The sequence below is a fragment of the Colletotrichum fructicola genome (assembly GCF_000319635.2).
Source record: "Colletotrichum fructicola Nara gc5 chromosome Unknown KSG_Nara_v1_contig11, whole genome shotgun sequence".
Taxonomy (NCBI): domain Eukaryota; kingdom Fungi; phylum Ascomycota; class Sordariomycetes; order Glomerellales; family Glomerellaceae; genus Colletotrichum; species Colletotrichum fructicola.
In genome coordinates this window covers 1986679-2010355 of record NW_027094061.1, presented here as the reverse complement: position 1 = coordinate 2010355, position 23677 = coordinate 1986679, and the positions used below count along the sequence as shown (strand labels likewise).

General features: G+C 49.6%; 7 protein-coding genes across 7 annotated transcripts; 3 read left to right on the top strand and 4 right to left on the bottom strand.

Annotated features, from left to right (window-relative positions):
- Window positions 1-7630: 7630 nt before the first annotated feature.
- On the bottom strand, window positions 7631-8286 carry CGGC5_v017092 (uncharacterized protein; the record flags this gene model as incomplete). Its single annotated transcript, XM_066153746.1, has 4 exons — window positions 7641-7750; window positions 7793-7931; window positions 7985-8058; window positions 8121-8286. The coding sequence occupies 4 exons, from the start codon at window positions 8284-8286 to the stop codon at window positions 7641-7643; spliced, it is 489 nt and encodes a 162-aa protein (XP_066006984.1).
- Window positions 8287-8929: 643 nt separating this feature from the next.
- asl1-1 (Alkali-sensitive linkage protein 1) lies at window positions 8930-9829 on the top strand (the record flags this gene model as incomplete). The annotated part of the gene is made up of 1 exon (XM_032028081.1): window positions 8930-9829. The coding sequence occupies one exon, from the start codon at window positions 8930-8932 to the stop codon at window positions 9827-9829; it is 900 nt and encodes a 299-aa protein (XP_031875612.1).
- Window positions 9830-10183: 354 nt separating this feature from the next.
- CGGC5_v017090 (uncharacterized protein) lies at window positions 10184-10770 on the bottom strand (the record flags this gene model as incomplete). The annotated part of the gene is made up of 3 exons (XM_032028080.1): window positions 10184-10293; window positions 10353-10462; window positions 10511-10770. The coding sequence occupies 3 exons, from the start codon at window positions 10768-10770 to the stop codon at window positions 10184-10186; spliced, it is 480 nt and encodes a 159-aa protein (XP_031875609.1).
- Window positions 10771-11747: 977 nt separating this feature from the next.
- CGGC5_v017089 (uncharacterized protein) lies at window positions 11748-12303 on the top strand (the record flags this gene model as incomplete). Its single annotated transcript, XM_032028079.1, has 2 exons — window positions 11748-11764; window positions 11820-12303. 2 exons carry the CDS (start codon window positions 11748-11750, stop codon window positions 12301-12303), a joined length of 501 nt encoding a protein of 166 aa, XP_031875608.1.
- Window positions 12304-14871: 2568 nt separating this feature from the next.
- On the bottom strand, window positions 14872-15626 carry CGGC5_v017088 (uncharacterized protein; the record flags this gene model as incomplete). The annotated part of the gene is made up of 5 exons (XM_066153745.1): window positions 14872-14979; window positions 15037-15147; window positions 15275-15302; window positions 15399-15437; window positions 15496-15626. The coding sequence occupies 5 exons, from the start codon at window positions 15624-15626 to the stop codon at window positions 14872-14874; spliced, it is 417 nt and encodes a 138-aa protein (XP_066006828.1).
- Window positions 15627-19561: 3935 nt separating this feature from the next.
- On the top strand, window positions 19562-20730 carry CGGC5_v017087 (uncharacterized protein; the record flags this gene model as incomplete). The annotated part of the gene is made up of 4 exons (XM_032028077.1): window positions 19562-19714; window positions 19770-20266; window positions 20329-20406; window positions 20478-20730. 4 exons carry the CDS (start codon window positions 19562-19564, stop codon window positions 20728-20730), a joined length of 981 nt encoding a protein of 326 aa, XP_031875610.1.
- Window positions 20731-20880: 150 nt separating this feature from the next.
- Window positions 20881-21698, bottom strand: CGGC5_v017086 (uncharacterized protein; the record flags this gene model as incomplete). Its single annotated transcript, XM_066153744.1, has 7 exons — window positions 20934-20954; window positions 21039-21054; window positions 21130-21138; window positions 21197-21225; window positions 21312-21335; window positions 21401-21454; window positions 21522-21698. 7 exons carry the CDS (start codon window positions 21696-21698, stop codon window positions 20934-20936), a joined length of 330 nt encoding a protein of 109 aa, XP_066006821.1.
- Window positions 21699-23677: the final 1979 nt, after the last annotated feature.

The following is a 23677-nucleotide window of genomic DNA, read 5'->3' as shown; positions in this document are numbered from 1 at the left end:
CCCCTGGCAGAGCCTTTCGTGCGCAAGGTTTTCACCGTGCCAACTGCCTGTTTGAATACGCCGCTTGCCGATCACCTCTGGCCCGGAACGCCCGCACTGTGAGCATCTCCAGTGGGACTTGTCGATTGTCTTAGGTGGCATGATCACCGAATCTTCATGTGTCGTCGTTTCCTAACAGCCTCTGTACGATCGCTTGATTCGGTTGGTGAAGACCAGTGTTAACAGCGTAGTCAGCGACACGGCCCATTCGACATGCCGATGCATACGTTAGTAGCCTCAAGCCGCGGGGTTCGCTAAACGAGAATCGGCAGAAAGGGGGTACACGTGTCGAATGCGAAGACGCCAAATTTGGCGTGCATCTATGAGCGGATTACGTTGTAGGTTGGGTCAGTGAACATACGGGTTACGCGGTGATGGTCCTGACAGTTGGCGGGGCAACAGAGGGATCCAATGTACAATTGCTAGGCCAATCATAACCCGCCGTGGTGCTCTCACAGTGGTGTATGATTGGTCGATATCTTTACGACGGTGCCCCCACCTGCTCCCACCTTACATAATCAACTCCAAGCAGTAACTCCACACGTAACACGAACCCGTGGGTGCGAGGGGAAAATTCGGCCCACTACACGTAGTGGGTTAAAAAAGGAGTCACTAGGCCAAAAAAAGATACACTTTCAGTCAGGAATCTTTCCAAGAAAAGCTTACTTTTACAGCCAATTCATTACGTTTTCAGATAAAAAAAGACATCGTTATCATCACTAGAATGCCAGCTTCATTTTGATATTTTTCTCAATTTCTTTGCACACGAAATGACATAGTTGATGTCTTTCCCAAATTATCATTTTTAACCGTATCATTATGAAATGAACATTATTATATAGCTCAGACTTTAAGCAATAGAAAGATATGTAGTGCACTGTCTTGCGACGTTTTTCTGTTGAGCTATTCAATGTTGAAGTTGGCGTTTTTTAAACCCTTAACTCCGTCGTCCTTACGGCCTAGAGTACCGCTTCAGCATGTGAGAGGAGCAAGCTAACTTTCAACAACATTTGTTCCTCATTGCAGACGTTCAAAATACGCTGGTTATCTGGTGAATGCGGCTTGCCTCCAGCATATCGAATGGTGTGCATATACATGATCAGTTTAGTGTTATCTGAGACGCAATCTGCGGAGTAACAGCTACCCTCGTTTCTTAACGCGGCTAGGATTATAACAAAACGTTAGTTATTAACTGACTATACTGTTGCAAATCCGGCGCGAACTCCGCTCTCGACCACTGACTCCCCAAACATTCACAATAGACAAGGTGTAGAGTAACAAAGGACCGCTCAAAACGACAGAATACTCCATGTCCGTCCATAACACACTTGTCAGCGCGGCGTGACACCCACTGTTGTGCTAACAAAATCGTCCGGGTTCTGATAATAACAGCAGGCCCTACTGCGCTGATCCTAAAGGCGGAGTTCGGTCACTACTCCACGGTCCTGGGATGTAAGGCCACACGAACCACCGTCGTAAGCACTCGAGCGTGCACTATAAATTCTGTAAACGTGCCTATACGCAAGGAGTATTTGGGCCAGCGTCGAGTTTAATTGAATACGGCACTTTTTCGAAGCTTGTGTGTGTTTACTGCGGCGGGGACCATTCGATTCTCTGCTATGCCTTTTCCCAAACCTCGCACACACTTTCTCTCGGCGCTAGTCACTTGAAGAACCCACTAAGCCTGAACACTTCCTATCGAGAAAAGATGCCGGCTTCAACGTCGAAGAAAAGAACTGCGGCTTAAATTACGAAAACTTCTCTTAAAGTATATCTGTGAGTCCGACTCAGTTTACCGGTTTCGTGTCTAGCTGACTATCCCCAGCAGAGCAGACGCGCAAGGGGGTTGATCCTTCTCAGATTCGGCTGAAACCGCCTTGCAATGACCTACATGGGGGGAATCTACTTTTAACGCGGTGTCTACGTCGGCCCTGGAAACCCGCGATGGTTCCAGTAGAAACACTGTGATCCTAGCCGATAATGTTGTACTAAGAAAACGAAATGAAGCTTTAAAAAGGCGATGCGGCGAGCTAGAGAAGCAGAACGAGGATTTTGAAGCGCGGGTAAACCGGCAGTCAGCTGAGATTGCACATTTGCTTAGACAAGTACGTGGAGAGCCTTTGGCCGCTACTTGCACCCCATGCGCAGAATTCAAGCAGCGCGGGGGCTCCTGATAGTTCAGCGGCACCATACGATATGCTTTAAGAAAGCCCGTATTTATATTATATACCTGAGGCGGCGTCAGGACTGTGTTCGCGACGTGAGGATTTAATTGGTAGTGGCCTTGGGGTTTCTTGGCTCTTGAACGTGTTGTTGTCTGAGTGCTGCTTTGACCCGAACTGGACACTTTTAGCGTCATTTTCTTTTTGGAGTCAAAGGGATTATGAAACTAAACCGGCTCTACCGTTGCCGGCCTGGCCCCCCGCATCATGGGCATCGGCCCGTCCGTTGCGATCCCCAAGCTGCTTCATGCACGGACCACAAGAGATATTGGGACTGTTGTGGCCTGTGCATCTGTGCAACGTCACTATGCTAGGAAACCTAATAGCAGGGTATCCCATGACTGCTGCAAGACGCCAGTAAGTATCTACTAGTATTATACCTATGTTTCTTCAAATTGGTCCTCAAAATGGGATTTATAATGGTCTGGAATATCGCCGCATGAGTACTTACTGGCGCCTTGCATTAAGCGTTTTATATCTCTTATGGTTTTCTCTCCGTCCACGCGTGCTCTTACCTCCTTAGATTCTAAACTCTCTTAAAGACGTTTGGAATTTCTTTATATGCTTTCCTACTAAGTGATGAACTATTGGAACGGTGGGGTAAGGAGGATGATAGGCGTAATCTGAGTGAGTGCTGAGAAGTACAACTTCATTACACACAATCAGACCTTTTATCGTTATTCTTCGCAGTGATCTCGTTGTTATTCACGCAGTCTTAGTCCTTCTGCTACCGATACGCTCTAGCAGGAAAGACTGTGACATGCACTCTCCATAGTGACCCCAAGAGTGACTCACCTCTATTATTCAAGCCTAGAGTGATCGATCTGGGACGGACCTGAAATCTGTCAGTTGATGTAGTAGACTTCATCTTATTGGAACGTAAATAGTCTAATAGGTATCCAGATAGGAAACTGCAAACAGTCTTAGCACGAGGCGAGGCCGCCGCAAATAAGACCCAATTAATAGGATAAAACGTAGTGACATAACATAGCGTTAGCATCTATTTAAGTAGAGTAGAATTGGGTGGTAATAAATCCGCGCAATTCTTGCTCTGGCTTAGACTTAGGGACGTGTAGGATGAAATAGGGCAGTTACGGTCCCGGGGCCACCCAGCTCTCGGGCTGTGAACGACAGTACGACAGGAAGTTCATGCTGTTCGAGGCAGAGAGCGGCAGTCGTCCATCTTCAGACAGCAATCCGACACAGTTCTCTGGATGAACATATTCGTATTCCATCCATATTGGCCCTCCCTGGACTGGAGCCTGCACTGCAGACATTCCTGTCACTAGGTAGTTCCACGCATCATAACTTATATCGTGTGCACCAATCGACCGCTGTCGGCCAATGTGCGACGCGGTTATAATTTATCTTACAACCAAGGACCCCTACGGAGGATGCGTACATAGCATGAGGGGTGAAACCCTGCCAGGCACCTACCACTAAATTGTTTCGGGCAATAATGAGCATAGCAATTATAGAAAGTCGCATCGTAGTATGAGATGAGAAAGAAGCGGAGATGATTTTGGTTATGTATGTTGAAACACCTTGATCGTGCGTAGCTTTCGATCAGTCGGGTCTACGCAGTTATCCGGTTGCTAGCCGGGCTGACGGACAGGGGAAAGAACCCAATAGATATCTATATAACTGGTTAGTTTCATACTTTAGTGATTGCACGATTCATGGTTCACCACTCCGCGGGCCACTTTTCACCACCCTTCATCCTGTCGGCCCAGTATCTCTATGAAAACACATTTAAATTTACTCGGTCAACTCGGATTCTGAAGAATTAGACATGTCCTCTGCTTCCGGACAGGTTCTCGCATTATGTCCACTTTTGCGACAGATACTACATAACCGCAAAGTCCTTCTGCGACGTTTTGATGACCCCTCCTCCGGACCTTTATCACAGGCTTCCTCCTCAACAACACCCTTTTCCACCAAAAGCTGAGAAGCCTCTTGTACAGTAAGAGGTCCTGAATCCTGTAATCGGGTTCTTTTGGCTCTCCGACGTTTCGAAAGTATCTCATTGGCCTCCCGAAGTGCTTTAACCTCTCCAGTCAAAAGTGTCAACTGGTGATTAATAGCCACTGTTGCTTTTGCAAGTTGATCAACAGAGGTTAAAATCGGTGTCGGTGAGCTTCCATGATGTCTAACAATTCGATTCTTAATAAGAGTGGACTGTTCTATGGCTTCAGTGGCGGTCCTTGGTGTTTGAGATGTCCAAAGGCGAGGTAGCTGATTGGGGGTCTCTGGGGGTGATGGTGTCCGTAACTTGATATCCAGCTTGGAAATCACTGCTTCTGGATCAAGAGGAACTAGACCAGACCCTCGGAAACCACCCTTGACATTTTGTTCCGTGAAAACAGCTTGGTATGCCAATTTAAAAGCAGGAAAGAAATCATCCTTCGTGATGTGTGTAATGTTGGCTCGCGCAAGAAACGAAATCTCGGCACCATATGCCTTTTTCAACGGACTAAAAACTCCGACATCGAGTGGCTGGGTAAGATGTGAAGAATGAGCAGGTAGACAGAGTGGAATAATGTTGTTTGCCTTGCAGTATTCGTCAAATTCGGCGTTGATGTGACTTTCGTGACCATCAAGCACCAACATCCGAAATAGGCCCTTTTGACGCGTTTTTGTACAGCGATTGAAATGCTGAAGCCATTCGAGACCAGTATCATGGTCGGTCCAGCCATTTGGAGTTGTCTTGACCACCCAGTTGGACGGGACGTGGCCACCAGAGTACGAAGCAGCAAGGTGAAATCGTCCTGCAACACACAGAAAAGGCGGCACCACGTAACCATCTGCTGCGATGCTGCAAATCGCTGTCGCCCATTCTCGATTGCCAGGCTGAATAGCCTTTGCTTTTCCAACACGTTCTGATCGTGTAACTACCATTTGGGCGCGAATCATACCCATCATAAAGCCAGTTTCGTCAAAGTTATAAAAGTCGCCGTCTTGGATACTGTATTTGGCACGCATGTTGATAATTAGTTGGAACCACGCGTTCAACACGTTTGGATCTTCTTGTAAGGCCCTTTGATAATCATAGACGCGAGTAAAACGCGTCTGGAGCTCTGATCGTCGTTTAATAAACCGATCTGTCCAATTGTTCCCGACGCGTCGCGAGTTGCGCTTCGCGGTTAGAAGATTGGCCATATCTTCCACATCGCATCTCCGGGGCGAGAATCCTCTGGAATCCAGATCAAGTATGTACTGGACAATGGCTTCCTCTTCGTCTAATGTCAAAGTTGGTGATCCGTTGGTCTTGTCGCTTCTAGTAGTCCGACCTGTCATTCTGTACTGCAGTGTCGATCGAGGCACGTCAAACTGCGAGGCAAGGCGTCTGATACTCAATTGAGGGTTCGTTCGCTTCGCCTCCATCGCAAGAATGATTCGGGACTCGAGAACGTGCACCGGCATGATCGTTGCGTGGAAAATGCAGTCGCAAAGTCGATGTCATGGTTTTGGTGAAAAGTGGCCCGCGGAGTGGGGTGGCCCGCGGAGTGGTGAACCACGTTAGTACACTTTTGTGTCATAACTAATGTGACGACTAAGTCCAGACTTCTATAGCTCTTCAGCATTCAGCAATGCAATTTGTATTTATCCCTTGGATATTTCTAGTCATCTGAATCAGCCTTGTGACTGATCACTATAACCCTTGAAGACTCTAATCTACTTAATAAAGCCTTACCTATGACCCTACGATATTGTTATACGTGTCATCCCTCAGCTTTTAAGTTTCATCAGCAGACTGACAGAATCCACGCATCCTGATGTGCAATTCATAACCATAACCCATTTTCAATGGTCTAAACATACTAAAATAGACCAGACTGTTATATTCTCACTTGGTCTTAGCTCTATAGGGCTATAGATAGGTCTGGGTTGTCGTGGAGAAGGTTAGGAGCAATTGTGGTAGGAAATAGCAAAGGGGGTTATCCAGGAGAGAAGGATAAATAATAGGGATGAATGTGAGACGTTTTCAGATTGGCCATTGCGATGATAGAGAGCTTTGCGGTGTTAATGCTTGTTGTTATTGTTGTTGTTCTCGGGAGCTTCGCCATGATAGGGGTAAGATAAATCCCTAAATGGAACCCCGGCTCATCAGATAGATGTTCATCCTTGTCCGGCTGGAACATTTGGCTGCTTTGAGTAGAAAATTCGGCTTGTCTCTGCAAGGCCCTCTCTCTTTTGAGGTTCTCAGCTGGGGTTTATCTTACCCCTCACGTGTGCTGGGCACTGCTGGGGATCTATTCAAGAAGAACACTCGATGCAGCGAAGTTTTCCATCTATCGCAGTGATCAAGCTAGCATAGTCACTTAGGCGACGGTATGTGGGCCTGTTATGACGTGAAATATGTACGCAATGCTGGGTTTTCACGCAAAATGCGCGTTTCTGCCAGAAAACGACCGGGGTTTGGAAGAGGCATCTGCTAATGCGTGCTGTTCCCCCACCAACGTTTGATGATATACCGTTCATTAGAGGGATTATCGCGGCACGGATCGAACATACTAGTGGTGGATCTAGGTCTTTCTCTGCCACCCGCGAATCTCTGCCGTCTAGCCTGTCTGTACTCCGTAGCCGCGTGCGAACAGCGCTGCGCTCCAATGCGAGGCCTATAGCGGCGGATTCTAGCTGACAGGCTTGAGATTTGGGGAATTAGGGTTCCACTACAGCCGTCATAGCAGGTGAGCTTGGACAGGCTATGTAGTTACGACTTTGCGATGACACATTTAATCAAAGAAAGGCAGTAATGGCATCAACGCCTTAACGATTCTATGATCGACGCTTGGCCTGACTTGAATTCACTATACAAGAGCTTTCTTGTCGCGCTCTTGTCTCTCGTGGAACCGTCGATCGGTATCGTTGCTTGATGTATTGCCACGCTTCGACCTCTCAAGTTCTGCAGTTGTGTCTGGAAGTCCAAGTCAAGACTTCGAACCAGGTCATCTCGAGGAGCGTCGACAATCTCGCCAGACGGAATCCGCGTGAAGCGCGAAATCTGCGTTTCAAGGTCTGAGGTCCCCAGTAGAGTGAAGAGACTTGTGCCAGAGTTGTCCAACGCGCGTCGGCTGATTAATGGTGTTAGGGCTATCGGCTCAATTCAGTGGTCTCGGAGGCTATTCTTATGGTTGCAGTTAGATAATGGTTGGAACACCCAGAGGCTGCACATAGTACTCTCTGGAGACCATTATATTCTTTTTTTCTCAGTATCTGTTCCGTTACTGTTGAAATGGCATCGTTCCTTTATTTGCTTGTATCCCAAGCTGCGTAGTGTAGCAGTGACTACTCAGCACCGGTGCTTTCGCAAGCTCACGACGACATTTGTAGCGTAGACCTGGCTAGTATGCAACGACTGCCTCCGTCTAGGAGACCTCAATAGCGCCAAGCATCGTCCAATGGCCATTGCACATCACCTGAAGACTCTTCCGCTTTATCCAAATCCGTGATAATCTCAAACACGGGACTCCATGCCGTCGTGTTTTCTAGATCGTTAACGACGTCTGATGGTCGCTGAAGCAACTCACGCACGGTCTTCCGGTGACGAACAAGACTAGCTTTAGGTGACTCGCTATCTATCTCGTGCCCATCTGATTTGGTATAGAAGATTGATTGTGAAGACTGAACCGGTTCTTTGGTATTGCTGTGGCCATCGTCGTCTGAAGACTGATCTTTTTCCGCATGAGATGGATTCCAGCTGGAAGTTTCTGATGTCGTACATTGACAACTATGACGCGGGAAGATATGGAGCGGGTCGATGTGTTCAATACACTCAGAGTCCTCACTCCCAGAGCTGTGTGATGCTTTGACGCTCGCTGCGTCCAGTGCGGCTGGAGAGTCCGAGTCAAGACCGACTCGCGTCTTTGTCGTCAGGCCCGAATGGATCGAACGTGACGTACTTCGCGTACGGAGCTGGATGTATGCTCGTTGCCGCACGATGCACAGCTCCGGCAGTCTTGACATATGTGACGTGAGGCTTCCATCGTGACACAGGCTTCTGGGCCTTAGACGCTTCGTCCATCCTTCGCGCGTCGACTGGTTATGCTTCTGAATAGCCATATGCTTGGGCTTTTTGAACCTTGGTGGGTTGTTTGATGGCCGAGGTTGCTTCCAGCGTTGCAATGCGTTCCCAGTTCAGTGATTCTCGAAGCGGCAGGAGATATTCATGGGGCTACGAAAGGAAGATGCTAACAACAAAATTCTATTATGTTTCGTCGCAGAAGTATGCGACTTGAAGCCGCTGGGTTTGAGACTTTCGCATCGTTCACGTTTTGACGTTTTCCTGGCGGTTCTAATGAGTGCTTTTGTATGTAGAGCAGAAGTACAGTTCATTGTGCCACTTAGTTCGCATGGGGGGAGGGGGTTTGGTTACCGGTCTGCAGGTCGTAACTAATGTAACGTGCGACGAAAACCCCACTTTTGACCAGCTCCACTTATAACTGTTGCCTGCCTGGCTGTCACTAACTCAACAGGTCTAATCCAGCAATACATGGGCAATGCTTACATCGACAACATTCCCCGCTAAGTCATTGTTAATGATCTGAATATTTAACCGTGACATCCGGGGATGAATCCAGGTATGTGAATTCGCCTTCACCATCGAATCTTATCCTGAGACAGCAGTACAAATGACTCAATCTGATACAACGACAACCACCTGCGTCATGAAATTGTCACTTCTCTTTCTCCCTTGTGCCTCTGCCCTCCGCGGACAAAGCTGGACGAGTAGTCAGTGTGCCTTCACCGGATCGCTTGAGGTCTTGACAGCTCTACCCACAGTTGAACCTAGTGCCGCTGCTTCTGCCATAGCGACGGGCCCCCTTGCAACCTCTCCATTCTCAACGAAGCTCTGGCCATCTAAGCGCGGCTTTGCCTACAACGATGCCGCTCTTATCGACGTTTTGGTGGACAAATTGACCTGTGCTGCGTGTGCGTGGGCTTATAACTGGGACTCCACCGATTACGGTCTTCTGAGACCTACCCTCGAGTTCGTCCCGATGTTGTGGAGCCCGGCCAGTGAGCATACCGTCCGTTGGGCCGCCAACGTCGAAGCCATGATATCAGGCGGATCAACACACATCCTCGGCTTCAACGAATGTGACAGGCCTGACCAATGCAATCTCGATGCCGCGTCCGCCGCCGTCGCGTACGTCAAGTGGCTCAATCCGTACACTGGCAGGGTCAAGATCGGCTCGCCCGCCATCAGCAACAGCGCTGCTGCCGATCAAGGTTTGGAATGGTTGAGCGGTTGGGTCTCAGCCTGCGACAGCTTGGGCTGCGCGTACGACTTCTGCGTTGCTCACTGGTACGGTACGTCAGTAGCCGAGCTATTGAAGCACGTCGAGCTGGTACACGGGGCATGTCGGGGGAAGCCCGTATGGGTGACCGAGTTTGCCGTCAACAGCGACGATGAGAACCAGCACGCGGCATTTATCACGGAGGCTGTACCGCGACTCGACGACCTGGAGTACGTTGAGAGATATTCCTATTTTATGGTACGAGAAGGTCGGCTTGTAACTGGGTCGGGCCTTTCGTCATCCGGTCAGGCGTATATAGCGGTTTAGTTTAAATTGAGAAACTCGGATAGGTTTTCCAACTTTGTTTGCTGTGAAGCCGCCATAGTATGGCACCCAAAGGACGACATCTCATTTATGGTAGCGCAAAAATCCGTCTTCTGGGTGGACAGGATTTAATACAGTCGGCTCTTTCGTTGACGCTTTACCCTAAGTAGCTCGTGGGTTGCTAAGAGCGCTCAGAACAAAGGCACCTAACACAAACACGATTTGACTTATGCAAAAACGAAGATAGATCTTGGGCGCATAGCCCGACACTCCAAGATTCTATTCCAATTGCCTAAACCTCAGTCTGCGCGACTGCCTATGGAAATGATAACATTTTACCCCAGAACATATCTCACGCTAAAGTCGAGCTTGTTTGGCGTCTGTGTCGTTGTAAAGCCGACCGTCTCCACATTCGAAGTTGTTTTCACCGCAACACAGCCGACCAGCGAAGTTGCCTAGTACCTGGTCTGAACAAGCGATCATACATATCAGCAAAGCGAACACTCGGCTCAATAAGAACACATACTTAAGTCAATCGGGGCTGGCTGCCCCACGCTATTGGGTTCAGGCTTGCACTCGCATGTCAAGGTGCTTTCTCGTATAGCACACTCCGAACAAGAGCCTTGGAAGTTTCCGCTGTCAAGATCCGTTAGCAGGGCTAAATTTATCGTTCCTTTGGCGTACCCGTTTCTGGCCTTAAGAGAACCACCGTCGTTAACGAGACAGTGGCCCAGCTGCAGCCGGGACCACACAGGTCGCTGCGTGGTATCGTTACACTGAGCGTTGATCTCGTTATCTACGAAGGCCCAGCTCTGACATGTCTTGATAAAATCCGCCGCTTTCCAGTTGCTGTCTGGCGCACCAGGGCCTGTCTTTTTCTCCAGATTGTGCGCCTGTCCCACAACAATGGCGCAGAAGGTTACTGCGAGATGTTTGGAAAGCATTGTGAAGGTTGCCGATAGCAAGTGGTTATTGAGCTGTTGTTCACGACTTGGGGTGCGTTAAATAACTATTGAGGCACCCGCCGCATGTTCCAACCGCGCGGTGTCATGAGTGTAGCATAGCTCAGCACGATCAAAAGAAGAAAGCTCCAGGGTCCGTTACATTGTACAGGGCTTGGCTGTTTATTAAGCAGTGGGTGACTGACACTTTTAAGCGAACAGCTTGACGTTGTTTAATGGGCCGGACAGCTGTTAAAGTTTGTAATAGGGTCTGGACACGCAGTCATTCGAACTGTTACACATGTTAGACTGGCAGATAAGTTAGGAAACAGGGTACACGGGTGATGTCACTCACTCTGGGTTTGACGTGATCGCAGAATAACCTTATGACAACCAGAGGCTGCTTCTAGAGCCCAGCTCAGTGACTTACTTGTTGCGTAACTTGGTAGGGAACATCTCGTACAGTTATAAAGCAGAATTAAATCGTGTCAGTAGGGGTTGTAATGCTAACGTGGATTGATGAGCCTCTCTAATAAGTTAGACGTCAATCATGACGGGTGTCATGTGGGACGTACCTAGTCCTTCAGACCCTGCCACCACAGATGCAGGACCAACTGCTTCCCTTGTGTGGCCGACTGTTAAAAAGAGACGTAGCCACCCGATGTAGTGTGTGACTGTCAGATGCAATACCTAAGATGACATCATTTGAGCTTTGCCGCTTGCTACAGTTACCGCCAGAGATTCGCCTAGGAATTTATAGTCATCTTCTACCAGCTTCTTCCCTCCATATAGTAAGCGATGGTCGAAGCTTGTACAGCACTGCCTGCCTCCAGACGCGGCTGGTCTCAAATGATGACTTCTGGCACCTCTCACAGGCGCCGGCTCGAGCGTGCCCCGTCCGAACACCTGTCCATTCCAAACACGCCATCTGCCTTGCAGGGCGTGGCCGATCGCAGAAGGTCCGGTTTCTTTCGATTCTCATGACTTCCAAAATAATGTGCGTTATAACTTGCCCGTAGGCAACAAGAAAAGCCTAGGCTAAGGAATTTTAGTTATTGGGAATTCGTGCCACTGCTACTGCGAACACCGGTATATTCATTCGACGACCTTGGCTCCCTTCATGCGTTTCTACGTGTCACGCCCGCATGGCAGCTAGGACTTATGACCTCCGTCGACATAGCATGGTTTGTAACCGGCCCAATCATGCGGCCAATCTGGCACCCTTTTCTGACCCGCCGACTCTTCCCGTCATTCCGGGCCGAGCAACTACAGCAATGGGTCAGTGTGTGGGACGTCATTAGTGAAATGGAGGGCTTAATTCGCATCCGCATAAGCCTGCTGGCGCCGCACTGGGAATTGGACTCCTCGTACTCAGAAACCATCCTCCGTTGCGTTGCGAAGGCGGCTGAGCAGACAAACCTGAACGTGGTCCTTTACAGAACACCGCGAAGCCAGGCTCTTACCTGTCAACAGGAGACAACATTGTGCATGAGGATGCGCAACTTCTATGAGAGGGTGATGTGGAAAGCGGACTAGCATGAAGGGGACGCAAGGAGTAGGAAGGCGGATATAGGGCACAAACTAACACATCACAGCCTTGAAAATTACACCTTCCTCCCTTGCTGCGAAATCGTCCACGTTTGCTTCCTTTCCTATGCGCCGTTTCGCCGCCACTTTCTTTAACACACCGCAACACAGATCAGCTCTCAGTCTGCACACAAGCGGAATCGCTCGGCAGAGGAGACCGCAACAGCCTTCGTCATCTTGCCGTCAGCCGCTCTGAAGCCTCGCAGCCTCTTTCCATGACCGACCACTACTCTCATGTCGCGCTGGGTCAGTAGGAATCGACGCGCAAGATGCTTTGCGTCAACCTGACTTCTCTGCGCCGAGTTTCGATGTCCCCGGAGATGCAAAATTTCAAGTTTACACCGAGGAATGATTCGCTTCTACTTTCTCGTCAGTCGGCATCCAACATACTCATCGGGGGCTTCTCACCAGCTGTGGCGATCTCGTGTAGCGTTGACGCTGGTAGTCTCGTAGGTCTATTGGCATGCCAAGAATGCGCAAACGACAACACATGTTGACAACCCTGCGCAGATCATCCGGGCTGTAAGCGCAGACGGATGCTGGGTCCCACAGATTTCGCCGGGCATCAAGGATCAAGGTGCGAAGCGTGGAACCGTGCGCACCAATGTCGTCGAGTGGAATCACGCGAGCCAATCCGCCGATGCAGAGGGTAATGTTCTCGACGTTCTGGGCGCTCCGCAGCCATGCGGTATATGCCCGAGACCGACCAGACTTGGAATGAGCCGTTATACGCACAACCCTCAGAGATGATGGGACCTCGTTTGCCAGTCGATCTAAGAACTCCTCTACCCCAGCGCAACCATACAGCTCAAGCGACTCAAGACGCGAGATACGCGATGGCTGGAGTGCAGCCACGTTGATGTATGACAGACTGAGGTGTCTTAGATGATGGAGAGCAGTGCCATTCAGAAGATTACCCGCAGCTCCTGCGGTGAGTTCTGTCAGTCTTCGAAGAGATAACCGCCCCTGAGCCAGCCTTTTGCAGTAGGTAAGGTGCCACCGCAGCCATTCAAGGTTGTGTGGGCCGATGGATCTGCAGTCAATATTTTCCAAGTCTGGAAACACCAAGCCCGTAAAGGAGTAGCCTGTCGTCCATCTGTATGATCGGATACCTGGCGCGATTCTAGACTCTTGAAAACTGTCAGTCGCCACATTCTTTTGCTCTGAGCGCTAAATGTAATGTCGCCAATACCTTTCCTGCCCTCGTGCACTCCTCGATCCGGTTTCAGTATCTGCATCAGGGAAATGGCCAGAAGTCGCGAATGGCTCTGGGTCCACAGGGAGTCTTCGTCAAATTGAACATCGATATGGCGAAGGGGCTCCCGCAGGCGCGGGTTCTGCAGCAATGTGCCAAGGACCTTGGCTGTCTGGTCATCAGGACCGTGCATCTTGATCTGGAGTCGTAAGGTTTCATAGAGCTTTTCATTCGCGAGCTGATGGAGACGCTTACAGCACCTGGCTGTCCTGCTCAGGTCTGTCAGATCTAGGTAGTTAAGAACGAGCGAGAGAATCTCTGTTGGCACATTGTGCATGATGTAAACAACAACGGGAATGGACGCTGTGACGGGATGGGTCACAGGAGTGAATTGAGGACGAGGGAGCTAAGATGCGTGACGGTGATACAATGGGAGCGATGCGATCTATGCCACAAGTGATATACTGCCAGAATTCGAATCTCTGAATTTCGCGGCTTTCGTGCGCCTTATGTCGCGCGACAGGTTCTTGGTATGTTCATTCCTCATCTGCTCATGTCAGACAGTAGTGGTATGACACTGCAAACGGTGACAAACAGAGCACACTGCGCACCCGTGAGACTAATAATGTGTTGATATCCGCCAGGGTACTACCAAACCAAGCGCGTTTACCTCTCGTCACAGAGCAGATCTCGTTGATTGTTGACGAATACGTTCAGTCACGAATTCGGCGGCAGGATGGAATGATCGTCAGCAGGAAGATCGATTTGTCAATCATTTGACGCCTCTGACGCGCAACCGATCACATGACACATACTGACAGCTGCTCTCAACCCGTTGGACTTGGTCAGCCCAAGCAACAACGAAAGCCAGGTGCAGCTACTCACAAGTGTTGCCAGCAGAACGACGAACACCAGGGTCTTGGACTAGCAGGACAGAGACAGACGGGGCTGGCATGGTATTATAATGAACAGATCCAGCCTAGCTTAGCCTCAATCTAAGAAGCATGCGTGCTCTTCATCAGATTCCCAATGAGGTGTTGATTCAGATAGTGCATTCAATTCGAGATCTCTCTTCGATCAGCCGGCTAGCCATCACGTCCTGGCACCTGCATCAAGTTGCTAATCCAATTCTATACCGCAAAGCATTCCGTGGTCGAACAGTCCTAACATGGGCCGTACAAAACGATCGACCCGACATCATACATCGAGCGGTCGGGTATCAGGTTCAAGGTCCACCAGCTCGCCTATGTCCTGAGATAAATATCTCTCTTCACGAAGCTATACGCATCGGTAGCTTCAGAGCGGCTAACGCTTTGCTCGATTCAGGAGCAGATGTCGTGTACAGCGGCGATTGCCGCAGGCGCTCTTCCTGTCGCGACACCGCTATCTGGCTTTCTCAGCACTGTTCTTCGTCCCTTGGCTCCCTCGCGCTAGGGGCACAGCGTCGTTACCATATGCTTCTCTGGTACAATACTGACTGCACATACCCAACAGAGGCCGAATTTTGGGAGTGGAAGAAATTGGTAATGGCAAAAGTCTTGCGACGTCTTCAAGAAAATCTTATCGCGAATTCTGGGTCTAACGCTTTCGAAGCGATACTGGCTGAGTATCAGAGAGAAATCGATTATGCTTTGATAGAAGCAGCTTCCGCAGACGCCCACGCTACCGAGGTGATGAAGTATCTCCTTCAAGTGGGAGCCAGTATCAACCTGGAGGCCAACTCACAAATCGTAGGGCAGACTTGGTCAAATGCCTTGAGCGAAGAGGTGCCGACTTTATTCAAGTCCAAAGTGGATTTCTTGATAGATCACGGCGTCCATGTTCACAGGGTGTGGTCATGGGAGAGGACCTGCACGCCGATCGAGTTCCTGTTAACGAAGCTTCATCGCTGTTTCCCCTTTAGCAATGAAACGACATTCGTTTTGCGGGTTCTGGAGTGCGCCGACTTTCTAGAATCTCGAGGATGCCTCCGCTGGCCAAGCGTTGTCTGTGATGAAGCTGACGACGGAGAGCAGAATGATTGGGATACGTCAGCACCAGGCGCTGCTGAGCCTGGCATGAGAGAGTTAGCGGACATATTCGCCGACACGGATAGGCGTCTTCTGCCGCTTCAGAATATGCTTCGCGAACGTTTGTTGAAGTGTCCCAGATTGGAAAGAACGTGGAACGCTTCTGAGAGAACAGAGCCATGCTTAGCCATCACTCGATTGAACGCACTTCACGGGGCATGGATTGCAAGTAGACCGTAAGACTAGTTGCCGCTGATAGAAGCCATACGAATCTTGGTCCAATTGTGGGCGAGAGCGTTACGCCTACCGCGCGTGTCGCTTTACTGCGTGTTCGAGTGGCTCTCGTAGAAAAGCCAACATGTTTTTTGCACAGTGAACCCCGTGATAGCTACAAGCAGATCGTGGCACACTGCTGGGCACAAAGCCAAAGCTTCGACCCCGATGCCTCTGACGCTAACTGTTACGACCGCTGTAGTTGGTCCCTGTAGGGTTGTAACTATGTAATACAGAACAGGGGACAATGACAACGGATTTGTCATTATCGAAGCTTTTGCTTTGTGCCACAGTTGGTTGCCCTGACCCGCTCGTAACACTCGAATGCTACGTGCATTCCATTAAATACAATTTGAATAAATTTGAGCTATCCTTTGATTCTGTACACTCGACATGATTACCTCATAAAATGAGACGCTCAGGTGGGGAGCATGACACATCGGCGGAACTAAAAACCATGGCCTTGTGATTGGCACTACTGATATGAATGGCTTTACTCCACTAAGTTTAAGAGGCTGTCGCGTTGAGTGATATCGGTTAGGGAAGCTTTCACACATTGCTATAAGCTGTGACTAATGTCTGATACAAAAGAAGACTTCCTCTAAGCAGGTGGTGCAGTCAATCTATATAACTTACAAAAGGTCTTTCTGAACTAGATGCACTCCCAAATTCTAATCGGCAAACCAGGAAAGAGTCGGCACTTGAGATGTGCATACTGTAGTATCTTTCTGGACCGCTGTGAAGCTATGAGCACCAGTGGAAGCTAGTGGGCAAGAACCTATCATTCATCAGCGGACGGAGTGATACAATTAGGCGTCTATTAGCAATACAAGGTGCAGCACAGTTTAAGGATGAAGGTTTGATGTTATTGCGGCACAGTCATGGGTGGTGTGACAAACGCTCCCTGGGCTGTTATTGCCGTGTTACTATCGTTGGGGAAATTATTATCTACCTGAGCATTATAGCTAGTGGGTTTAGAATCACTCCATAGTAACATAAGTCCTAGATGGATCTTCTTGTTAGCACGTTTGTTGCTAGTAACCTTCTCAGAAGCAAGGCCCATGAAGTCTCAGTGGCCATGCCTTCAAGCACAAGAAGAATGATATAGTCGTTGTTGCACGCGCAGTAACGCATCAAAATTATCGTCTCATCTTCTACCGACGCCTCGCCTTGGCCGGTCGTCCTCGCCATGGCGTCCACTGGTCACTTCTTCCTCATGCATCTGCCCGCCGAGATTCGCCTTATGATATATCATCATCTTCTTCCTACGTCCGCTATTCACATCGTCAGCGGTGCTGCTGGACTCTACAGCCGTGCCTGTCACCTCCAACAACTGAAGTCTTGCGACCACTTCTGGCAACTATCGCCTGTGCACTACCGCTCGTATGCGATGCGGAAGCCTGTCCATTCACGCCACGCGGCATGCTTATCGCCCGCAAGCCCAGTGAGCCGGATGTGCTTCTTATCTTTGATGACAACGTCGAAGGCCATGTACGTCGTCTCCCGACTGAGGCATACGTAATGAGCGCCCTCCTGTAAGGGTCTAGGACAAGGTCGATGCCATTGGTCTAGCCTACTACTACGAGTACAATAAATCTTCTTGAAGAACAGGAAACAGAACCGTATCCTCCCTATTTCCTGGGCATTCTTATAACCTTGCCATTGACCTTGTCGATATTCCTAGAACCTTCTAGCAAATGCGCCATTGGATTTTGGTGGGTCCAATGAGTCGTGGCTGAGGGTCTTGCCGAAGGCCGAACACCGGTCCATAGACCGTGACACCTCCCGCTATGTACTAATGAATGTATCAGTTGTTCGGAGTTTTTGCCACTGCTTTTGGGGACATTGACTTTCTGCTTCCACGATATCAAGACGCTGCGCCGATTCCTGGACGTTACACCCCCATCCAGTCTCAAGCTCCTGTCCTCGATCGACATTGCTTGGTTTGTCTTCGAGCCAACTTTGCGCTCTGCCATGCCGCTGTTGAGCTCTGGCTGGCTCGACCCTGTTCAGACGCGACAAATCAATGACTGGGCCCATGTCTGGCAAAGTCTCGGGGTGCTAGACCACTTAAGACGTATTTGCGTCAGCTTAATTGGACCACATATTGCTTCAGAGGCTGAATATTGGAGCAAGATTGCAGAACCCATGTCGGCAATGCCCTATGGCAGACATTTCTTAGTATACTTATTCGAGCGGCCGACGGGCGAGGTGTTGCCTAAATGGGTTGTGTCGCAGAAGGATCCGCCGTTCTCGCTTTTCATAAGAGATTTCGATCAGAGGGTGGTTTATTAAGCCATAGATACGTATCAGAAGTAGCTCACGGTGGTGCTAGAATGGGGTAGACTAAGAAGTGCGTTGTAATACCTGTTGGCTGTCGGCCTTTAAGCTTTTAACCCAGGCCCCAAAGCTTGATACTCACTCGCGACGAAAACATGCCGTGGTGTTCTGGCGGTCGACCTTCTTCGAATCTGTGCTCAAATATGCTTCACTTTTCACGTCGGAATGGCGTAGACTAGCGTTGCGGTCACTGTTGACGATCCCATAGCCCCCTCTCTCACAGTAAAACAGCACTTGGGTATGTGCATGTACATATCACTGCATTGTATGTTGTGTCTATTTGTTCTCCAGTATCGCAATGTTCGTGGATACAGGATCGCCGATTACAATCGAAATCGCTCACGCCTGCTACGTGAATATCCCATTGCCTCATCAAACTGCATAGGCTGCTTTACTCGTTGGTTGTGGTCGGCGCGAAGGTCCCTGCATGGCTTTTCCACGCTTGAACGCGGTCGTCGTATATCGCGAGGCGCTTTTCTAGAGCTGTGAGATAATTTTCCTGGTTCGTAATAATTTCTTGCTGGGATTCGAACAGGTCAAGAAGCTCTTTGACCCGCCAGGCTAGATGAGAGACCCCCATTTCTCCGTGTTCTCCACCAATCCAACCGACGCTATGGCTTTGATACTGGTTCATGTCGCTTGGCTCGAATCGTCCGGAGGTCTGACTAGAAGTACCAGTGGTTGGGCAGGAAGTGAAGCGGCATCATATCACAGCAGATATCAATGCTAAAATGGTTGTATCTGGCCATTCACAAACATATCCTGCTATCAGAAAGTCATGACATGCTTTTTTATTGTTGTTCACGTTACAGTACCTCTTTCTACTCATAACACTAGCATATAAAGAGAATGAATGAGTCAGATGGCGTCATGGTTCAGCGTTGTCAGCATAACTGTTATTGTTAAGACAGGTGCACTCAAAACCTAGTCATGTGGGCTCAGCAGGGAACACAAAAAAGAAGGAAGGCTGTCCATTGATCATCAATTTCTCAGGTTGGCAGCTGACGCGACGATTCATGCGTTCAACGCGGTGGCCAATCACAGAGACGTTTTTGTGTTAGCAGTACGATGGCCACCTGTAACGTTTCCATCTGCTAAGGTGATAAGAATCAGACTGAGAGTGTTGACGTTGGATATTGTATTGTTTCATGCACTTTGTTATAGCTTTAAGGCTGACAGATGTGTACTGATACGGAAGTTATCTGGAACCGTTTGGCGATGTCCTTGTCTAGAGAGCCATCGTAAATCGACGTCGTAAGACGGTTACAAACATACTTGTGGGTCTTGGCCCAATCTCTCCTTCCGCTACGTTACTCCTTCAAAACGCCCATCACTCTATCCTCTGTTCGATATTTCATCTCACTACGACTTGGCCAGCTACAGAAAAGCCATGTCTGCGGCGCAAAATCGAGGTCCCGAGCTTATGGCGATCCAGTCCGTCTTCCTGGTGGCAGCCTGGGTAGCGACTGGCCTGCGAGCTTATGTCAAGCTTGCCATCACCCGTGATCACACGGTTGACGACGGCGTCATGTATCTGTCAACCGTAAGTGTCAGCCACTGAGCGGCAGTCCAGATATCATTGACCGAAATCCCTATAGTTACTCTACTCCGCCTACGCTGCGGCGGCACTCGTCGGCATTATCAAGGGCGGCATAGGAAGACACACCTCTGACCTGGACTCGGACAGCATTGTCGTTGCCTTACAGATTTGGTACACGTGCGAGATCCTCTTCGCCTTCATTTCCGCTTTAGTCCGCACATCTATATGCCTGTTCATGCTGCGCGTGTTCACTCATGGCATGCCAAGGATCATACTTCGTGGGGCAATTGTAACGGTGTGGATTTCTTCTATTGTGTACCTGTTCATCATTGTCTTTCAGTGCAATCCGCCCAGGTACTATTGGGCTCAGTTCGAGGGTGCTTCGGGAAGCTGCCGTCCGGCCAGCCTGGTGCCCAACGCAACGATTGTCCACAGCGTTGTTGCTGCCTTCAGCGATTGGATTATCGGCATCCTCCCGCTCTCGAAGTTATGGAAGTTGCAGATGCCACGGGCGAAGAAGATGCCACTGGTCTTCTTCTTCGGTGTCGGTACCATGTATGTCCCCGTCCGCGCCAGTGCTGCGACGTTTGTATCGTGCTAACGTCCACAAATCGCAGAGCAGGTATGATCATGATTGTGCGGATACCCTATCTGAAGGTCTTGGAGATATCGGCCGATTTTCTGTATCAGACGGTGTAAGTGGTGCCTGTAAAGAGCCATGCCCCACGCGGTTGACTGACCTTTGCCTGTTTTTTTTTTTTTTTAGCAATGTTGCGCTCTTGTCTCTCGTGGAACCATCGATCGGTATCGTTGCTGGATGCATTGCCACGCTTCGACCTCTCAAGTTCTGCAGTTGTGTCTGGAAGTCCAAGTCAAGACTTCGAACCAGGTCATCTCGAGGAGCGTCGACAATCCCGCCTGACGGAATCCGCGTGAAGCACGAAATCTGCGTTTCAAGGTCTAAGGTCCCCATTGAGTTGAAAGATTCGGGAATAAGGCAACCTGCCTCAGGCTGGTGAGAAGCAAAAAGTTGAATCATGTAGTAGTCTGGTTAGACACGTGAGATAGATTGCCAGCTATTCATGACACGCTTTGAGCCATTTCTTGACCACCTTCACCTGGCCTCGCGTTCCTGGGCACGTTGACTGAAGGAGGGTCATGCAGCGCACCTAGTTTGATGTCTGTCTCGTGGTGACATGCCTTGACTTGCTTTGGACGTTTGTTATTCCTGAAGTAGCACTAGCTGTACGTTTGTTACATGATGTTAATGTCACACTCTGCGAACCCTTTGTAATACAAAAGCAAACGCGGTCTCTTGACTCCTTACCAGTAGCAGCAAGAGGCTGACCGCAAAGGCTTATTACCAAGCTACGATTGAAGCACATCAGCTGCACACACTCCAGACGAAAGAAACTCACCATAAGAACCTGTTATCGCCATGTCGACGCACACCAGAGTGTCGCCTAGATCGTCAAAAGGCCTTACAAGTAAGGTAGGGATGACAAGGCGCAAAGCTGTAAAAGTTGGACTCCACTCGAAAGACGCAGCTGCGATCAAAGCTTTGTATGACGGACCGAACGAGAGCGAATTTGCACATTACATTTTCCCCCAAGCTTTCATTGATCTGTCCTCAAAGAAGGACGTCATTAGATGTGACAAGCTAGCATAGGAATATCAAGGACCCAAGACCTTATTTGAAGCAGCAAAACTAGTCTTTTCCGCTTGAGTCCATCGGTCGCTTGTCTACGACGTTGTAAGCCGTACTTCATCTTCGCATGAGCCTCTGTGACCGCATATCTGACTGACTGACAAAGATGGGCACCATATCTGCAGCTGTTGCGGCTTCGTTTCGTGTTATATGCTGTCCCCTGTCTTTTTTTGGAGAGTCTGACAGAACTGCGCCGCTTGGGTACTCGGCCTTGCGGGAACACCGACCGTTCCCTGATCGGCCTCCACTATTCTCGTGTAGAACCTCCGTGTGCGACATGGTGGGCAACAATTTGCTCCTTTGTTATGTCCTGGGCATGGACGGTGCTATCACGAACCCATGCGTGGCGAATTGGTTAAGAGGGGGCGAGCAAGCAGGTGGCGTTCGAGTCGTGCTGCTGTTGCTGAAGACGGACAACGCTGTAAGCGCCATTGGCCATACGTGACGAGGAAACGGCTGCCGAGATGTCAACTGTTGTGCTTGTGGTCATGGTCTCAAGTCTTGCAGATGAGGTCTCCATTTTAATTGAAGAACATTCCCAGCATGAGATATCTTCCGATAAGTCTTGGCGGTTGGTCCGGACGTACGATCGCCGTGGGTTTCCGAATCGAGAACGAATGGTGGGGATGCGGTTGCGGTGTGTGATGACTGGCTATCTAGCTAAACAGACGCGAGATAGCCGTGTTGGTAGTTGGCGTTCTCGTCTGAGTTGAGTGACTGTTTGCATGGAGATCCCGCTTCAGTCGGTGTCGTTGGTGAAGAAAGCAGTTGGTCCGCCAAGCCCGAATAGCCCAGTTGAATCCAAAGGATTGCGAAGCGAGGAGCGCTGACAGTTCAGTGCAGCAATCTTTGTGGCCGGGGCGGCCGTCGTGCAACGGTCATCCCGAGGACTACATCACGAAGACGCACCCGACTATGTCGATTTAGCCGATCAATTACGGGGGTTTCCGACTCTGATCAGCCTTCCAGAGTCATCGCTATCAACTACAATTTGCTCCACTCCAGTGGATGTGTCAGGCGATGCTGTTGGCATCCAGCAGCTAGTAGACGTATGGAAAACATCCGGAGGCCGACGCCTTCATCCCGAGCCACGCCAAACAGTAATCAGAAGAGGAACCATGCATCGGCTAGTCAATTGCGGCGTCGATATTGGGCCGGCCGTCTCGAAGCAAATGGGGCGGGGTTCGGATCAGCATATTGCTTCCGTAGATGTTGCTGCCGGCCGCCGCCGCTTGATGTAATGATCATTGGGTGAGGTCAAAGTCAAAGCCAGCGTCATTTGGAAGCAGGGAAAGGTTCATCTGGCTCAGGGCACGGCCAGGTCCTGTTTGTCTAGGAACGGGCGCCATCGGAAATGACGGTGGGGTAGCACCCTCGTGGGAACGCCTGGCTCAAGCTCACTCCACCAGGTGTCCACCAAACAATCAGAGGCTAAAATGGGACAGTCGAAACCAGGAATGGCCTCCAATGGCTGAGACTTGCGTGTTCCAACCGGGTCACCGGCCGGTCTTGTCGTTCGATCAGAATTAAGCGTGTCCATCCCGGATTTTTTTTGATTTTTTTTTTCCTTCGCGCCGATGCTGGGACTGAATGCAATCTTGTCTGAGGCTTGTAGGAAAAATTGTCGTAAGCAAGGATGGAGAACAGGAGGGGCTGGCATCGTCTTAGCGCGGTTATGTAGCCCCTGCTACCTGCATGGGCAGACTAGCTGGCGCCAACGAAAACTAAGGTGGATCTTGGCCTTCAACAAAGAATCCTGCCGTCCCAGCCCGCTATACGTAGTACCGCGTCTCGTCGATCCTTGCCTGTCAGGCTCCATCGGCCTTGGTAGGCTGATTATTGGATTACTCGGCTTCAGCTGGAACAGGGGTCCTGACGTTGCAAGATTCGAATTGGATGGAATCGACTTGTTACATGCGGTTACAACCAATTCATCTGGTGATTTACAACACACCAAAATTAGTCAAATTTGCAGCGGTCCTCATTGAGCAAGAGTATTTCCTTTTGGCAAATGGTCTACGTTACACTCGATCCTAGTGCCAACAATGTGATAATTAACAGCAGCCAGCAGGTTATTTGACTCCCAATTGGATGCAATACCAAGACGTATGTATCCTTCAGATACGACATACTGGGAAGAATCATTGGTTTGACGGTAAGAAGAAGGTATCAATACATGTCTGGGCTTTTCGACATCGAGTATTTGAGACCCGGGATAAGACATGAAAAGAAAAAAGCCGATTTGATCCAACACCTTT